This window comes from Brienomyrus brachyistius, chromosome 22 (genome assembly GCF_023856365.1).
Source record: "Brienomyrus brachyistius isolate T26 chromosome 22, BBRACH_0.4, whole genome shotgun sequence".
Taxonomy (NCBI): Eukaryota; Metazoa; Chordata; class Actinopteri; order Osteoglossiformes; family Mormyridae; genus Brienomyrus; species Brienomyrus brachyistius.
Window position 1 is genome coordinate 2,370,921 of NC_064554.1, and position 16,013 is coordinate 2,386,933.

Genomic DNA, 16,013 nt, shown 5'->3' on the forward strand with positions numbered 1-16,013 from the left:
ACTAAATCCTGGTCAGGATTTTTACTTTGTGTACCTGAAATTTCCACCAATTAGCTGCCATTAGTCAACCGTGCAGAACTGTGGATTTTTTTTCTTGGCATTAATAAATAAATCCCAGTTAAATTTTACACTACTGTCGATGTTTCCCCCTGTGTCTGCATTCTCGCCAGGGTCAGAGGTCGTCCCCAGCCATATCACCAGTACAATGTCGGAGCTAGTGAAGCCGGCCCCGTCCCCGGCCAGCATGGAGAAACCCAGCGTGGATTTCAGCTATGTGGGCATCGATGCCATCCTGGAGCAGATGAGGCGGAAAGCAATGAAGCAGGGCTTTGAGCTCAACATTATGGTTGTGGGTGAGTGAGTGTGCGGTGCTGGTGCTTTAGAGCAGTGTTTGCCAATCCAAACCTTGGGGGACCCTCAAACAGTCCATGAAAATGTGGACTGTCTGGCAGGGAGCTCAGAGGGAGCAAAAACATGGACTGGCTGTAGGTTCCCCAGGATCGGATTGGGCAACAGTACTTCAGAGGCTCCAGTACAACCGTGCTTGTTGAAGTCCCTAAACTACCTTAGCTTAAGATGTTTAAGTCTGTTCCATGTGTCTGTGCTTTGTGCTACACTGTGCTTTGTTACACTGATTGACTGGCTGTTATATGGGTTTGGAATATGGCTGCCATAAAGACACACTACACACATACACACACACATCAATCAACTTGATGTAGCTGCATACCAGATGACGGAGGTGACCATGGAAGGCGGAGTCTGCACACTGCGTGTAATTGTTCCCAAAGATAGTCGAATGCTTATTGTCAACAACACAACATGTTGTTATATTTTCATTCCATGTGCTCTGTGCCTTTGCTTCTGCTGATGTTCCATGCAGGGCAGAGTGGCTTGGGAAAGTCCACACTGATGAATACCCTCTTCAAGTCCAAGGTGAGCCGACGGACAGGCCTGGGTTCTGCTGACGAGAGGATTCCTAAGACTGTGGAGATCAAGTCGATCAGTCACGGTGAGCAACGAGGAAGGATGCCGCAAGATGTCCTCAGCCTTATCTCTCATGAGACCTCAGGACAGGTCAACAGTCTCTGGTTTACCATGGACTTTCCCTCCATTCAGAGATCGAGGAGAAAGGTGTGAGGATGAAACTGACTGTCATTGACACCCCGGGATTTGGAGATCATATCAACAATGAAAATTGGTCAGTGTAGTCCTGTAGTCTTCCACACAATAAAATGTGTATCTGATCATACCTTGTGTGTGAGATACTGACATTGTGGTTGTGCATTTTTGTTCCTGTGTGACTCTGTCCGTATGTGTGTGTGTGTGTGTGTGTGTGTGTGTGTGTGTGTGTGTGTGTGTGTGTGTGTGTGTCCTGCACAGCTGGCAGCCCATCATGAGGTTCATTAACGAACAGTATGAGCAGTACCTGCAAGAGGAGATCAACATCAACAGGAAGACGAGGATCCAGGACTCTCGAGTTCACTGCTGCATCTATTTCATCCCGCCTACTGGACATAGGTAAGGACCAATCACTGCCTTGATACATGGTGATATCACACACGCACATCATCACCCGCCTGTTAGATTTTAACGTGGGACACAATGCAAAGAGCTCTGTGCTATGCTTTGTGCTGTGCGCTATGTCCCTGTTGTTTTACTTCAACAGAAGTAAGGAGTTCTTCTCTGTGGCAGCTCTGTGTGTGATTAGTTATGTCTGCTTTGCTTCATAATTGCACTACAAGTAATAGATCATTGCACTACTGTGGCCAAATGAAGCTTCATGAATGATTTGCTGTTTTTTTATACCCCACTAGATAGTGCTCTCTGTTCATAAAAGGGCTCAAAGCATGCCGCAAAGCAACCCAAGAGCACCATCTAGTGGGGTCAAAAAATATAGCAAATGGTTCATGATGCTTCATTTGTCCATCACTCGTGATTGAGTGGGAAGGGTGAAGGAAGCAGCATACAGCAGCTCTGCCCCCAGAACGTCCAAGGCGACCAGACCTCTTTGGCTCCACATTTTCTCTTGAAAAAGTCCATTATTTGGCACTGTAGCATCAAGATAAAATATATTTCAAAATCTTTATTTTCTTTCCTTACCAATGCCAAGTCAATGTGATGCTTGGCACGTTATAGAATCTATGCATGCATTATCGGTTTAGGGGATATTTAAACGGAAGTTTCCATATAATTCGTATTCGTACCTCTGATATAAATAACTATTAATGTTAGAATTCCGCTGTCAGTTAGTCATAATGACCATGTTAATAATAACCAAAGATGAGTATAACACCAGTGTTCTATAAAACAGGTTGTTCCCATGAATAAGATGCCTTTGGTCATAGTAATGTTAAACATACCCCAGTCTAATATTGTGGGGCTGTTACTGTGCAGGACACTGATACCGTGTATTTTTGTTCAGGGTTTAGTTCTTGGTGAATCCCTAGCTAATCTGTAGCTAAGACCTGTAATGGTGGTGAATTCATGCAGCATTGGCTGGTTAGCAGGCCTCGCGGCAGTGGTAGTGGGTCTAGGTCCTGTGGAGCTGTAAGAATGTGATTGAATGCTCCACTGCTGGAGGAGGTGCCAAAGACCAGCTGTGGGCTTATGACTAAGCCAAAGCTGAAGTCCCCTTACGATGGCAGGGTCTGTTTGGAGCTCGGGACAGGAGTAATGTGGGGCATAGGACGGGGCCCGGGATAGGGCCCATGTGCTGCTCAGGGCCCCTGTCAGTATGTGTCTCACAAAACTATCATGGATAGGGTTTTAATACGTCTGGATCAGTATGTGTGTGTGTGTGTGTGTGTTGGTGTGTGTGTGTGTGTGTGTGTGTGTGTGTGTAGCCCCGCTGCAGTGGTTTATACAGTTCATAAACAGAGCACACTTTTTATAGGCGACTGCAAACATGGCCTGGTCTCACTCAGCTTTAAAAATCCCAGCACCTCAAATCTTTGTTACGGCGTCTCCAGAAACATCTGGGTCTGATCACTGAGTGCTGCCCCCCCCCAACTCCCATTAACTCCACCTTCACCCAAACTGCTAAACGGTCGTCTTACCTGTGTGCCTGAGGGCAAGTGCCCCTCCCGAGACTGCAAATAATCAGTCACCGCCAAGGAGTGTGGCTACGGAAATATGAGAAGTAAATATTTCCCCAGCTGCACACCTCAGTTATGGGAATATTGACCCAAAAGTGAAGTCATTACACAACACATTTATACGAGAGTTTAGCGGAGGCAGCTTAACATAACGTTTAATGTCTGACAACAGAATATTTTAAATGCTGATAAAGTTTCATTGACAAAACTTGAAATGTGTGTTTATGTGTAGTGTACAGTGTGTTTTCAGTTATGCTTTGGCAAAAGATATTGGTTTTTTAGGGCTTGGGCGCGCCAGGGGCTGCCCCCCCCCTACCCCCGACTCGCTCTTCCACCCACATTTAGTCTAACTTTTGAAATCCGCATACTGGCCGTCAGGTTCCCTGGGTGGAGCAGGGTGAGTCCGCACTCTCAGTGGTCTTCTGCTGGAGTCCTGTTTCCTTAAACATTTTGTCAGCTGTTCTTGCCATGCCCCCCCCACCCCAGCCAGCAACATCTGTCCCCCTAAGGCCTCTAGCTGAGAGAGGAAATGCTGGTGCAGGAAATGGATCCTGTCCACAACCGTGGTGCGATTTGTCCTGGTAATATTTATGCGGGGGTGGCCTGAATGAGTAGTGCTGGTGGGTTTAGCTCTCACGAAACGGGCGCATGTGAGGTACGAGGTCGTGGTGCGATCCGGTCTGGCGGTGCCGCACGGTGCCGGTGTGTGCCTCCCCGGGCCTGTCCGCAGCTGCTGCCCGGCTTTGAAGCAGCCCGCAGCCACCCAGGGGTCAGCAGAGGGGGCCGTGGCAACCAGAGGATTAGCGGACAATGAGCGTCCTGTACGGGGCCTGGGGCAGCCGGAGGCAGCTGTGGAAACTGGAGAAGAGGCAGGCAGGACACCTTGTCCCTGGCCGAGCTGCAGACAGCTACAGTGCCCCCTTTTGTTTAACTGTACGCACTTTGCTCACCGAGTGCGGGGAGGGAATTATCCCACTGCTGGCACGTTTCATTTGTCACCGAGTTCATAGGCGCAGTGCCGACGTATTCTCCCACGTGACGTTCCCACTTTAATAAAACAAATGGCAGCAAATGGCTCCTAAACTTTAAACATATCATATACACTTGTACAGCTCGGTATGGCTAATTAATGACTTTTAAGGTACAGCTGGAGGTCGCGTCGCATTTTCTCACAGAGCTTTCCTTTTGGGGTTGAACAGCGCCACCTATTGAGTTCTGCGGTGTCTGCGGTTCAAGGAAAAAAGCTCTCTCTCCCCCATATGAGCTTGTCCCTTTGGGGTGACCTTTTGTTTTCTTGCAGTAAGGAAAAGAGTGCACGTCCGGTTGCTCTTCCACGGCCAGTCAGCTGCTGTGTGTCGTATTTGGAGCCTGAAATTAGAAGCGTAGAACTAGACGGGGGAGTAGATTTCCTGTCAGTGTTCATGTGTTGCAGAGACACTAAATCCGTATGTGAAGCTGATCTATTCCTGTTAGTGGTAAAATTTCTTAGTAGGTGCTTCTTTTGTTTTAATTGACTGTTTTCTTTTTTCAATCAAATCTTTTTAGATAGCAGTGTGCCGAAATCTGCAAGATTCAAGATGCTTTGTTCTTATCATATTTGAAGTCTGTTCTGTACAATCCATTTTAAACAGGATGGGTACACAGTATGAGCATATAGTCCAGTGTTTCCCAATCCAGTCCTTGTGGACCCACAGACAGTCCAAATTTTTGCTCCCTCCCAGCTCAAAAATGTGGACTGTCTGTCAGGGAGCTCAGAGGGAGCAAAAACATGGACCGACTGTGAGCCCCCGCGGACCGGATTGGGAAGCTCTGATATAGACACACACTCTCACATAGATCTCCAATCTCACATATTAAAATGAAGTCGGTTAAGACTCCTACACACATAGTGTTCAGCTGATGACGTGAATCGCGCAGAATCTGCTGGATTGTAAAGAGTGGGATCTTATAGATGGACTCCTACGATTTCAACCTCTTCAGTTTTTGCTGGACTGTTTATAGGATACATAAGCTCAGCCTAGAAGATTCCTCAGAACTCTGGATGAGACAACGCAGAACAGGCATCCCAAAACATCCCAATACGTTCCACCTGGACCTGCTCCAGAGTGCAGCAATCGCTCAAGGGAGATTTACTCAGCACACAAGAGCGTTATCAGGGCTGAAAAAAATATTATTGGTTCAGAGAGATAACCAATAATATTGTAGAGAAGGTAGGTCCAAGCAGCTAGATGAAATAGGACCAACCAATCAGAAGTCTTGGTCCCACCTCCTCTACAATCTGTTTGGTTATCTCTCTGAACCAGTCATTTTTTTTTGTTCTGCCCTCAGAAGATTTTTGTGTAAAACTCCCATGAACACAGCAATCATTATGTTTTACAGACCCTTTGGTCTTAGCTTCTTTTAAGCCTGAAGCTTATTGGATCCAGACATGCGGTATTACACATTCACATGTATATGCCCGAAAAGCACTGACACGTGTCTCCGCCCTTGCCCAGCCTCAGGCCTCTTGACGTTGAGTTCATGAGACGCCTGAGCAAAGTGGTGAACATCGTCCCCGTCATCGCCAAGGCCGACACCCTGACCCTGGAGGAGAGGGACTTCTTCAAAAACAAGGTGAAGCGGCTGGGGTCAGCAGTATGACCGGGATCGCTCTGCAGCGTTCTTCCAGCTGCTTCAGTAGTATGCCAACCTGTCACCAGTGTCCAATCAGGGAACAGACAGCCAGCCTGGAATCAGCTGTGATTGGCTGCCTGGTACCAACTGTGGCTATACTAATGGCTACATTAAAAATTAATTCTGCTTTGAATATATTATTGTACGGACTTATCACTCTTGCATCAAGTCGCGTACAGTCTGTCAGTCTGTTTCGTTTTTCAACGCGTCCCCACAGATCAGGGAGGAGCTACAGGCCAACGACATTGACGTGTACCCCCAAAAGGAATTCGACGAAGACGCAGAGGACCGGGCGATCAACGAGAGAATCAGGGTGAGCGAGGGGAGGGGGGGTCCAGTCGGCCTGCCCACCTTTTCTGTACCTCATGACGTTTCTTTCCTCACGTTCAGAAAGCAGTGGGAGCTTCTTTCTTTCCGTGCTGTTAACGCCTCCTGGTTCCACAGGGCATGGTGCCATTCGCCGTGGTGGGCAGCGACCAGGAGTGCCAAGTCAATGGGCGGAGGCTGCTTGGGCGGAAGACCAAATGGGGAACCATAGAAGGTGAGAGAGCTCAGGGCAGGGTGTGGGGGGGGGGTCTGTTTACTGCTTACTCTCTCCATCTTTCCATACTAACTATAGCATTCCAGATGTGAAAACTGATAATTAAACAAAATCGCTTTCTATAGAAGTCAAAACAAGTATAATTTCCTCTTCAAGCAAGTGCCTGCATCTCAGTCACATAAACAGCTGCTTTTCTTACCTTGGACCTCAAAGCCAGTCTGTAATTTACACGCAAGCTCCACCACCATCCTGGCTCCCGTTCTTCACCCATAATTTGTCAAGCCGTCAGGCTTATCTTCCCTAAAGAGGTTCAAATGAATTAAACTCTGCAGCACACTGAGTGATTTCTTATCTTGAGAGATGGAAATCTACTTGTAGCTGTCACATAAAACATTGATGGCAACACCGCCACCTACTGAAAAACAGGAGAATTGCACTTGTCGAGGTGCACCTCCTATAACAGCTCATTTCATCTGTATATCTTCATACTGGTTCTCCTGGACCTGCCTCCACAATCCTGTACTAGAGAATGTATTAGTTTGATCACTTTTAGAATAGCTGTTTAATGATTTGTAACTGGAGTAATGATTTATAAGTCTTTTGCCCAGAAATGTGTATTGAGGAGAACTTGCTCCTAACTTTGACTTCGTTGTGTAATTCGCAGTTGAAAATATTGCCCACTGTGAATTTGCCTATTTGAGAGACCTTCTCATTAGGTAAGTGCTTCTCCCATTCCCCCATATTACACACACCGCTGTAAAGACTCAGTCCTCCAGGCAGGTGTCCATCTGCACACACGTGTATATCTGTGCTTGTGCCTGCACTGTCTTTCAGGACCCACATGCAGAACATCAAGGACATCACAAGCAGCATCCACTACGAGGGATACCGCGTCCGCAGGCTCAACGAGTGCAATGCACAGACCAACGGCTTTGACGAGCAGGACGTCACCTCCCATGAGCTGTAGAAGCCCCCTCCCTCCCCATATGCGCCCCCACCCATGCTCCCCCCTCTGTGCTCCTGATACAGTGAGCACACATCACACCGAGCGGCCTTTCTGCAGACTCCCAGCATTGGAGGTTGCATTTAATCTGGCTCCGAGTTTTTCTTAATGTCTCCTTGTGCCGTAAGCGCCTGTCCTCGTGTTATTTCATCTGACCCCCCCACCCCGAGTGCGGTAGATGAACCACCTTGAACAGTTTCGAGCCTGGCGCTTTGTACCCTAACTGGCTCCTTGACAGAAAAGCAGCCTGTCTGGGTAAAGACAGGCTCCAACATAAGAGCTTTTTAAAAGTCCGGTTTTTAAAATATATGTCCTCAAATAAATCGTAACAAAACCTCAGTTCAGTTATTTTACAATGATAAATTAAACCAAATGAAGCCCGAATGGAGCTTCTTTAGGTAACATCAATTAAATGTTTTCAGTTCAATTCAATTTGTATACTGCATTTTCACAATGTTACATCGTCTCAAAGCGCTATACATTATGCCCACCCAAAGCCCCCAGTGAGCAAGCCAGAGACGACAGTGGCAAGGAAAAACTCCCTAGAAGGAAGAAACCTTAGGAGGAAGCAGACTCATCATCACATGGAGTTAGGACAGACGGGGCTGATCCCTTTGCTGTTGGGGTGTTTGTGACGTCTGTGGACTTTATTGAGTATTGTGTCTATTGAGAAAGGGGTTCGGGCACATGGGGTTGCTTATTTTTTTCGCTATTTTAAAAACTTTGTGTTAAAAGTTATGATAAAATCAGCTGGACATCAGTTTCTCTTTTGTGTTCACAGTGGCCCACCTAGAGAAGAGTACTTCCAACATTCTTTGTTATTTTTTTTATGATTTTTATGTAATGATTACTTCTTTGTTCATTGTGCCGTTTCTCATGGGAGAGGGGAACGTAAGGAATAAATAATTGTTTGTTGTCCTGTCATACATTAAGGGCAGTCATTTTCTGTTTAAAATGAGAATAGGAATCGATTTGAGTAATATTTATTCACGTTACAAATTTAAAAGGACTTGGCGACAAGTCAACGGTCCCTGCAGAGGCAGGCAGGCAGGCAGGCAGGCAGACACAGAGCCAGGAGACGTGGCCTGACAAAGGAGCACTTTCCTGTGTCTTTTAAACGTTCCCCAGCTGAGATGCCTGCAGAATAACGGGATTTTGAACGATCCAGGTGCTGCACAGATCTCCGGTGGAGATTCTAGAGCAAACACCCCTCCTCCCCCCTGCACCCAGACATTTTCTGCCTGCTTTACTTTTAGGGGGCTGACAGACGGCAGAGCTTATAATGTCTTTTCTTTCTGTTTCCTTATCTGCGTCCTGTTTGACGGGAGCCTGCGATTCATGCTGTACTGTGACAGCAGGAAAAGCTATCGGTGTTTTTTTTTTAGAAACTGATGAATGGTGCCTGCCGCCCTTCTGCCGTGTCGGGAAGTGCGTCCACGCTGCCTCCTGTCAGTCGGTGCTGGTACTTCTACTGGGAGCTGCAACACACGGAGTTTACCAGAGCAGTGTTTGCCAACCCGGTCTTCGGGGGCCTCCTGACGGCCCCCGTTCTTGCTCCCTCCCAGTTCCCTGCCGTACCGTGGACTGTCTGGGAGTCCCAGAGGACCGGGTTGGCAAACGCCGTACCACAGGAACATTGCAGCTCCCCACGACCAGAAACTGTCGCTCTCCCGCTTTCTGAAGCATCAAACGTTCGTGTGTCTTTTGAAATAAGTTCGTTTTGTCAGATAAATTCCTTTGTACTGGCTTTAAAAAAAAAAAACTACAGAAATACTTGATTAACATATCTTCCAAAAATAAAGAGTAACATTCTTTTGTATTTGTTTTGCTTCTCATTAGTTTGATTTCAAAGCATCCGCACCACTCAAACATGCTTTAACAATAAAGGGCTATATTTGCATAGGTAATTGCCCCCAGGTCATTAGTCAGTTCTTGTGTTTGGCTACATAATACTAATTATATTAAAATGAAAAACCTGATAGCTCATTCTCCCACAGACCAGATGGCAGTGATCTTTATGTCTGCTGGCTTTGTTCGGTTGTCCAGGGGGTGGCTGAGTATCTGACAGCCATAGTTCACTGCTCCGATGGGACTGTGGGATGGTTGTTAGCAGATGACACCAGGGAAGGTCACGACCCTCATCCACCTCGCAGCGTTCTCCGTCTAAACCGGAAGTTTCGAAACAGTTCTGATTGGATGCCCTTGCAGCCAGTCGGGTGGCTTGGTTGTTACACTGTCACTTTCCATGATTACCGCAAATGTGTTGAACGGGGATATGAACAGGTTCACGTCAGAAGCATTTGAGGTTATGGATCTCTGTGCTAACCACAGTGATCTGGATGTGACCGAGCAGTAGATGGCATAGTAGTTAAGGAACTGAACATCAAGAAGATTTTTACCTAAATTGCTTTAGGAAATGATACTGTCAATTTTAAAAGGCTGTGTACTTTTCACCCCAACTTTTAATAATAATAATAATAATAATAATAATAATAATAATAATAATAATGAGACTTTATTGATCCTTGTGGGGAAATTCTCTTTTTGCCTACCTCTTGCTCTCCAAGATCAGGGACCATTTGACATACTGTAGAGCCCAATGCTGTTTGCCATACTTTGATGTGGGGGGGGTCTCTTTCTGTCTGTATAAGCCACAGTGTCTTCACACGCCTCCCCATTGTCACACACTTCAAGTGTGTGATGGTGTTTGTGTTCTCAAAATGGCGCTTGCCCATTTTTCCTTCCCACTAGCAGCAGACCATGTGCTCCCCTGATGTCTTACATTCTCTCCTTCCCTCTCTCTCACTATTCCGTGGAGAGAGAGAGAGAGAGAGAGAGAGAGAGAAAGGAAGGACGACAAGAAGAGACAGAGAAAGGATGAAAGGATCCACACAGCACCTGCTTGACGTGACGTGACGCTATTTCCCGTGTCCTGACTGATTTCTGATTTCCACTGTTAACCTGAAATATTGGCCCGTCTGTGCGGCATTCCTGCCGTCCCAAAGGAACAGAGAAAAGCGTGGACCCCCACCTCAAGCTAATCTGTGGGATGGAAAGTGGGTTGTTAATTAACGGCAGTTTGTAAAAGGGCCTTGCGTGCTGGCATGCGTTCTGCCTCCATATCTTTAATTAGTGTAAGAAAATCTGTTGCTGATTTTTGGTGTCGACGGGACGCAGCTGAGCTCGTGTTCGTCCCTGTGCCCCCTCCCTGCCCACTCCTCCCCCAAGATCAGTGTCAAAAAACATTTCCATCTGGATTTTTTTTTTATGTAAAATTCACACCAACATTATATATATAATATAATTTAAGTTCTCTGTGCCTTTTGACACCATTATCAGTTTCTGGCTGCTTTATGCATCCTGGCCCCGTGCCAAGTGTTCTGACATGGGAGGGGGGGGGTCCACAGCTCCACCTGTATGCAAATGAATGCATATTGATTAAAAGGTGGATGCAAATGCAATTGTATTCATGGGGAGTGGGTGAGCTGATTCACAGAGTAGGGGCTCTTAGGGTGGGTGTGTGTGTGTGTTGGGGGTCGCAGTTATAGGATACGGTAAATATAAAAGTGTTTAGCGAGTGCTTTCGTGGGGGTGGGAGGCCGACAGCATAACGGAGACGGGGGGGGGAGGTGGGGTTCTCAGTAGGCATGCAGTCGCTAAGATGACACAGATATGGGGGGGGGAGTTCAGTCGAGGCAAGTACAGCCAAGCCGGACAAATTAAAACCTCCCAAAAAAATCTCGCATTGATGTCCTGCAGGAAGACTGACACAGAAGCTCCGTTACACTGCTGTCTGTCTGCATGATGAGAGGAGTGTGACGATGCCTTTCCTGAGCCTGCGTGGGGAAGCAAGGGTGCTGGGTGTGTGGGCGGGAGAGGGGTTCTTTGGGGGAGGAGGTGGGTGGGTTGAGGAGTGGGGGGGTAGGCAGCGTGTTACAGTGCATGCCGTAACCTGCCTCTGGCATCGTTTTGTTTGGTCTGGCTTTTCAGACACTGTAGGTTTCTGTGTCTATAAATACTTTCAGCACAAAGGATTTGGGAAAGATAATAGCAAACAGTGAAAAGCGCTGAAAGGAGCCGACGCAAATTCACGATCCATAATCTTTGCACCGGTCCGTGTTCACGCCTTTCGGTTCAAATGGATGTGCCGCTGGGACGAGCCGTTTCACCGTCCCTGGACGGCCGCGCGATGCCGCGGACCAGAAACGAAAACGCCAGGATGTGCGGAAGGGGTGAGATGAAGACAAAAAAAAAAGAGAGAAACGAGAGGGAAGGAAAACGAGAGAGGGAGAGAGCTGTTGGCGCACGTCCAGACCGTGGAATGTAGGGCAGTAGGAGACCGGGAATAATTAATCTTATGCCAGAAATGGATTTGAATCTCAGACATTGCAAGGGCAGGGGGTCCCACGTGGAGCCAGACGTGTCTCTGCTACAGAGCCAGGGCCAGTCAGATTACTTAATCTTTATAATAGTCTTTATAATAGCCTAACAGGTACATTATTGCAATTAATGGATGTCTAGCATATGAAACTGCTCCCTCTTATTTGGTTACAGCCATGTTATCTTTCCAGCACAGATTTTTTCCGCCACACACCTGCCCCGGTTCCTCCTCGTCGCCCGCGTGTCTCTCTTCTCCTTCAGTCAGCAGTACTGCGGCACGCCTGCTCGGCTCCTGCCCCCCTGGCCCGCGCTGCGCGTCGCCTTTTGTTCTCACGCATGTCCTTATTAGCTGCTAACTGGCTAATTTCTCTACAAAACATATTTCGCTTCATGGGACATAAATCCAGGGCGGCCTTCGCTCAGGCACCAGTGGCTCGATGTGGCCGCGGTTTCTGTCACATTTAGGACGTAAGTGATTGCGCGATTGATCGCTTGATGAGATTTGGTGCAAAGACACCCACTGCAGCCTGGAGTCACCCTGCTGTGGAGGCCTTACCGTGAGATAACAGGATCATCCACCGCTAAGCACCTGGGCCACACCTCAGTCCTGCTCTCCAATAACGCTGTCTCTGTTATTTTTTTGTGTTCATTTTAAGGGAAAAGTCATCTTAGATTACCTTATTTACATTTATATTAACACATTTTCTCCCTAACCCACATTATGCTGTTTCTGCCCTGGTACGGTCTTTGGTCAATGAGCACAGCGATTGGTTGCGAAGAGGCAATAAAAATTGCCCTGAAGGATGAAAATGAATTAACCGTGAGCTTAACCATTATCATATTTTGTTTACTATTTCCCTTGACCCCGTCTAGATTCCTGAAATTACTGGGGCCACATTATTTAAAGAACCAAATTGGCTGTTTTCTTCCCCTCTGTCTTCACTTTAAAATCGAGCGGCGGGTTTAATTTCGAGTTCAAGGTTGTGTGAAAGGCTATGTGTGAAATCCAGATTTCATCAGAGGGGCTTTTGAGTTTGCCGTTCCGTCGTGTTAATTCCAGGCACCGCATATTCAAATGTCCATTTCCTACACAGGGTGAGACAGTCTGCAGACATTTTTTTAAAGGTTTGCTGCATTTTGCGGAGTTTGCCTGGTTTAAAATCGCTCCACGCGGGGATTTGCCATCCTAGTGTGCTGCTGTGATAGCAGTAAGCGGGCTTTAAAAAGGCCGCAATGGCCTTGGGTTTGCTGGAGGCAAATTTCCAGCAAAATCTCCAGAGCAAATTGCTTTTTGTCCCCTTATTGCCAATGCTGGTCTTTATTCTATGGGATGGGAATCTGTCCCTATGCATATCACTGCTGATGCAGAATATTTGAGAGACTCCTGGAGCAAAATGCTATAATGTAATCAGGCAACAGCAAATGAATTTTCCTCTCAGCTGCACATTGGCTGTAGTGTTTTATACACAAGGGACTACGAGACCTGCAGCGAGTGACTGGCAGACTCTTCTCCTGCCAGTCTAGCTGGTGTCCAGGGTGTCCAGATTCTTCAGGTGTGGCACAGGCAGAGTACCTTCTGCATAATGTTTTATTGTTAACCTGTCCAGTGGAACCTAGAGCAGGCAGAAGGCGTTGTGAGAACACAGTATCACTCTCCCGGGTCCATCCTGCACTGTCAGAAAAACAGAGTACTGATTTGTCCCTCTGTACCCTCAAGGGTCTGCCAGTTGTACCCTTAGCTATAGGTAAATGTGCCGTTTAGTCTAATTTCTGTTGTGAAAGGCGCTATATAAAAATGAACTGAATTGAATTTAAGGTACAGAAAATGGACTGAGGAACATCCACAAGGTACAAACAGCATTAATGTAATCCCAAAGGCACAAATGTTCCTCAGAGTCCATTTCCGTGCCTTAAAAGGTACAATTACCTATAGCTAGGGTACAATCGGCCGACCCTTGAGGGTACAAATTGGTGCTCTTTTTTTCTGACAATCCATCAGAAAATGCATGTAGACACCAATGATGACACACCACTGCTTCTACTAGAATTCTCATTTTGATTTTTAGATTCTGAGCTGGTAAAATATGCTACTTGGTTTGCATGGACAAAGTATCCCAGTAAAAAACTGGGAAATACAATCTTTTCATTCCATCCTGCAGTCCTTGAATCCTGGGGGTCTGTTCAGTAACAAGAGGAGCCAACTTTTTACAGTCCCACATGGAGGAAGGGGGCTGCTGTGCGTTCACTGGAGCAAACAGCTGCTCTTTCCATTGTGGGAGAATCTAATAACCCAGCATTCTAGTGTAGGTATCGTTAGCTACATGCCATCCATTTCAGAGCTACACCTTAAAGGTAACCCTGTCTGTGACTGACAGTAGCTGGGATGACCTTGGGAGTAACCGGAATAGGATGTACTGTAGCAAAACTATAATATCAATATCACTGCTTTCAGATGCAAGTTTAGGTCTGTTCTCACTGCAGACTGTCTACAGCAAAAAATGCTATGACAATTAATCATTACCCAGAATCCCCTGCTAGAAACATGCATCATCCAAACCACAAATTAGTTACAGATCTAACAATGGCCCAGTTTGTTACAGCGTGCAAATAATTCACCTGGCCCCTCTTTGGGGACTGCAGATCTAATTTAGTAGAATTTCAGCAAGCAGTGTAAGGTGATTCTGTGAGCCACGGGTCTCCATTCTGTCCCACTGAAGTCCTGTGTATTTCAAGAAACAAGCCCTTATGTCCTACATAGTGGCTTGTGGGAGTTTTACTTACACAAAAACTGTTCTGAGGGCAGAAGGGTAAACTGATTATTTCAGAGGGATTCAGATTGTAGAGGAGGTTGGTCCAAGCAACTAGAGGAGTCAACTCTTTGAACCAATCATTTTCTTGCCCTTTTATGTAAATAAAACTCCCATGAGGCACAAAGTGCTGCGATGAACGGAATTCAAAAACCATTTACTTTTCCAATATTCATCCCTCGCTTTTTACCTTTCTCTCACTGTACATAGTTATCATGACTAAACCTTCCCGTTTATACAATAATGACCTTGGACAACTTTCTGTGCATTCTCTGTTTTTCATGCTTATTTGGCTTATGACCACCTTGACACCAGAATGAACACTGATGTGAAACTAGCAATAGTGTTGTGGCTAATGATGTGGTTTAGGGGTAATTTACAGCAGTGATGGGGTTCATTACCCACCCCCCAAACCTCGCCAGTGCAGCCCTGGGGTAGAGAAGCAGGTCAAGGCAGGAATTAGCTGCTCATCAGGATCGCAGAATATGGCTTTTGTGAGGGAATGGGGGGCTGTCAGGCCTTTGTTATGGGAGTGGAAAGGGAAGAGGGAGACACAGAGCAGCCACAAGGGGGGATATGTCTGACGTTAGGGGGTTTGGGAAGGGAAATCTGGGTGACTAAATGTGCGTGTCAACTTTGCTCTGCTGGTTGGAGTGAGATTTTCAATTTAAGACAAGTTTGTATACACATGCACACGCATTTACATGTATGTAAGAGTTTTATTACCTTGTAAAGAGCACAAGGTACTATTTACAATAGCTTTTGATGTAGCTAATGCTTTTAATGTGACTAATTTTAAGTTTATAATGAAATTATAAGACTTGCCGTAAGATTTCTGATGTGAGCGTGACAGTCTGAAATCGTCAGATGCGTGAGAGCCGGCAAGCCTGTGTATGCTTTAAAAAAAGCTGATTTTAGGGACCGAATAGGTACCATGCATTTGACGGGTTCTGAGTGCTGCAAACTTCCTGCTCCTTCCTTGATGGAGATGAGTTTCAGGCTATCAGGACGCTTCATTTGCTACTTCATGTGAGGTCCAGACCTGTAAGAGGAGCAGTGGTACAAACATGCTGCAGTCTTTATCAAGTGATGTTCTCCAGGAAGCTTGTCTGCATGCCCTAATTGGAGATACTCAGCACACCTAGTCATTAGGCTGCAGGCTAATTAAGCAGTGAGTGGGAGAAATAATGGAGGCGTACGCAAACCTGCTATTTTCTATAATTACCATGTGAATGTGTTGTGATGATTGCTTGCTGCATTTAAGGGCAAGACGTTGTTCTGGAACGGGCTCTGTTTTGGAGCACGATGTGGCTTTGCTTGCCACAGCCTCTTTGGCCCTTACTCTGCCCCCCCAAGGCAGAGCAACAGTGACACCCTGCTGGCCCGAGTCAGGAATGACATGACACAAGCCCCGAGTGTGGAAGGAGTCAAGAAACCAAAACGAAAAAGCTTATAGAACATGGGGAGATGCTGTGTCTTTGATGTGGTCTCTGCGCTGAGCTCCTGATGTC

General features: G+C 46.5%; 1 protein-coding gene across 8 annotated transcripts in view; it reads left to right on the forward strand.

Moving 5' to 3' along the window:
• LOC125717696 (septin-9-like) overlaps positions 1-9,134 on the forward strand; it is a 36,758-nt gene extending 27,624 nt beyond the window's left edge. For all 8 annotated transcript variants that reach the window (XM_048990900.1, XM_048990902.1, XM_048990901.1 and 5 more), the window contains 9 exons: positions 171-353; positions 884-1,012; positions 1,120-1,201; positions 1,384-1,521; positions 5,594-5,711; positions 5,989-6,084; positions 6,216-6,312; positions 6,977-7,028; positions 7,147-9,134. In XM_048990900.1, the coding sequence (XP_048846857.1) occupies positions 171-353; positions 884-1,012; positions 1,120-1,201; positions 1,384-1,521; positions 5,594-5,711; positions 5,989-6,084; positions 6,216-6,312; positions 6,977-7,028; positions 7,147-7,279 (1,028 nt within the window). In that variant the 3' untranslated portion in view covers positions 7,280-9,134. The remainder of the gene's footprint in view (positions 1-170; positions 354-883; positions 1,013-1,119; positions 1,202-1,383; positions 1,522-5,593; positions 5,712-5,988; positions 6,085-6,215; positions 6,313-6,976; positions 7,029-7,146) is intronic.
• Positions 9,135-16,013: the final 6,879 nt, after the last annotated feature.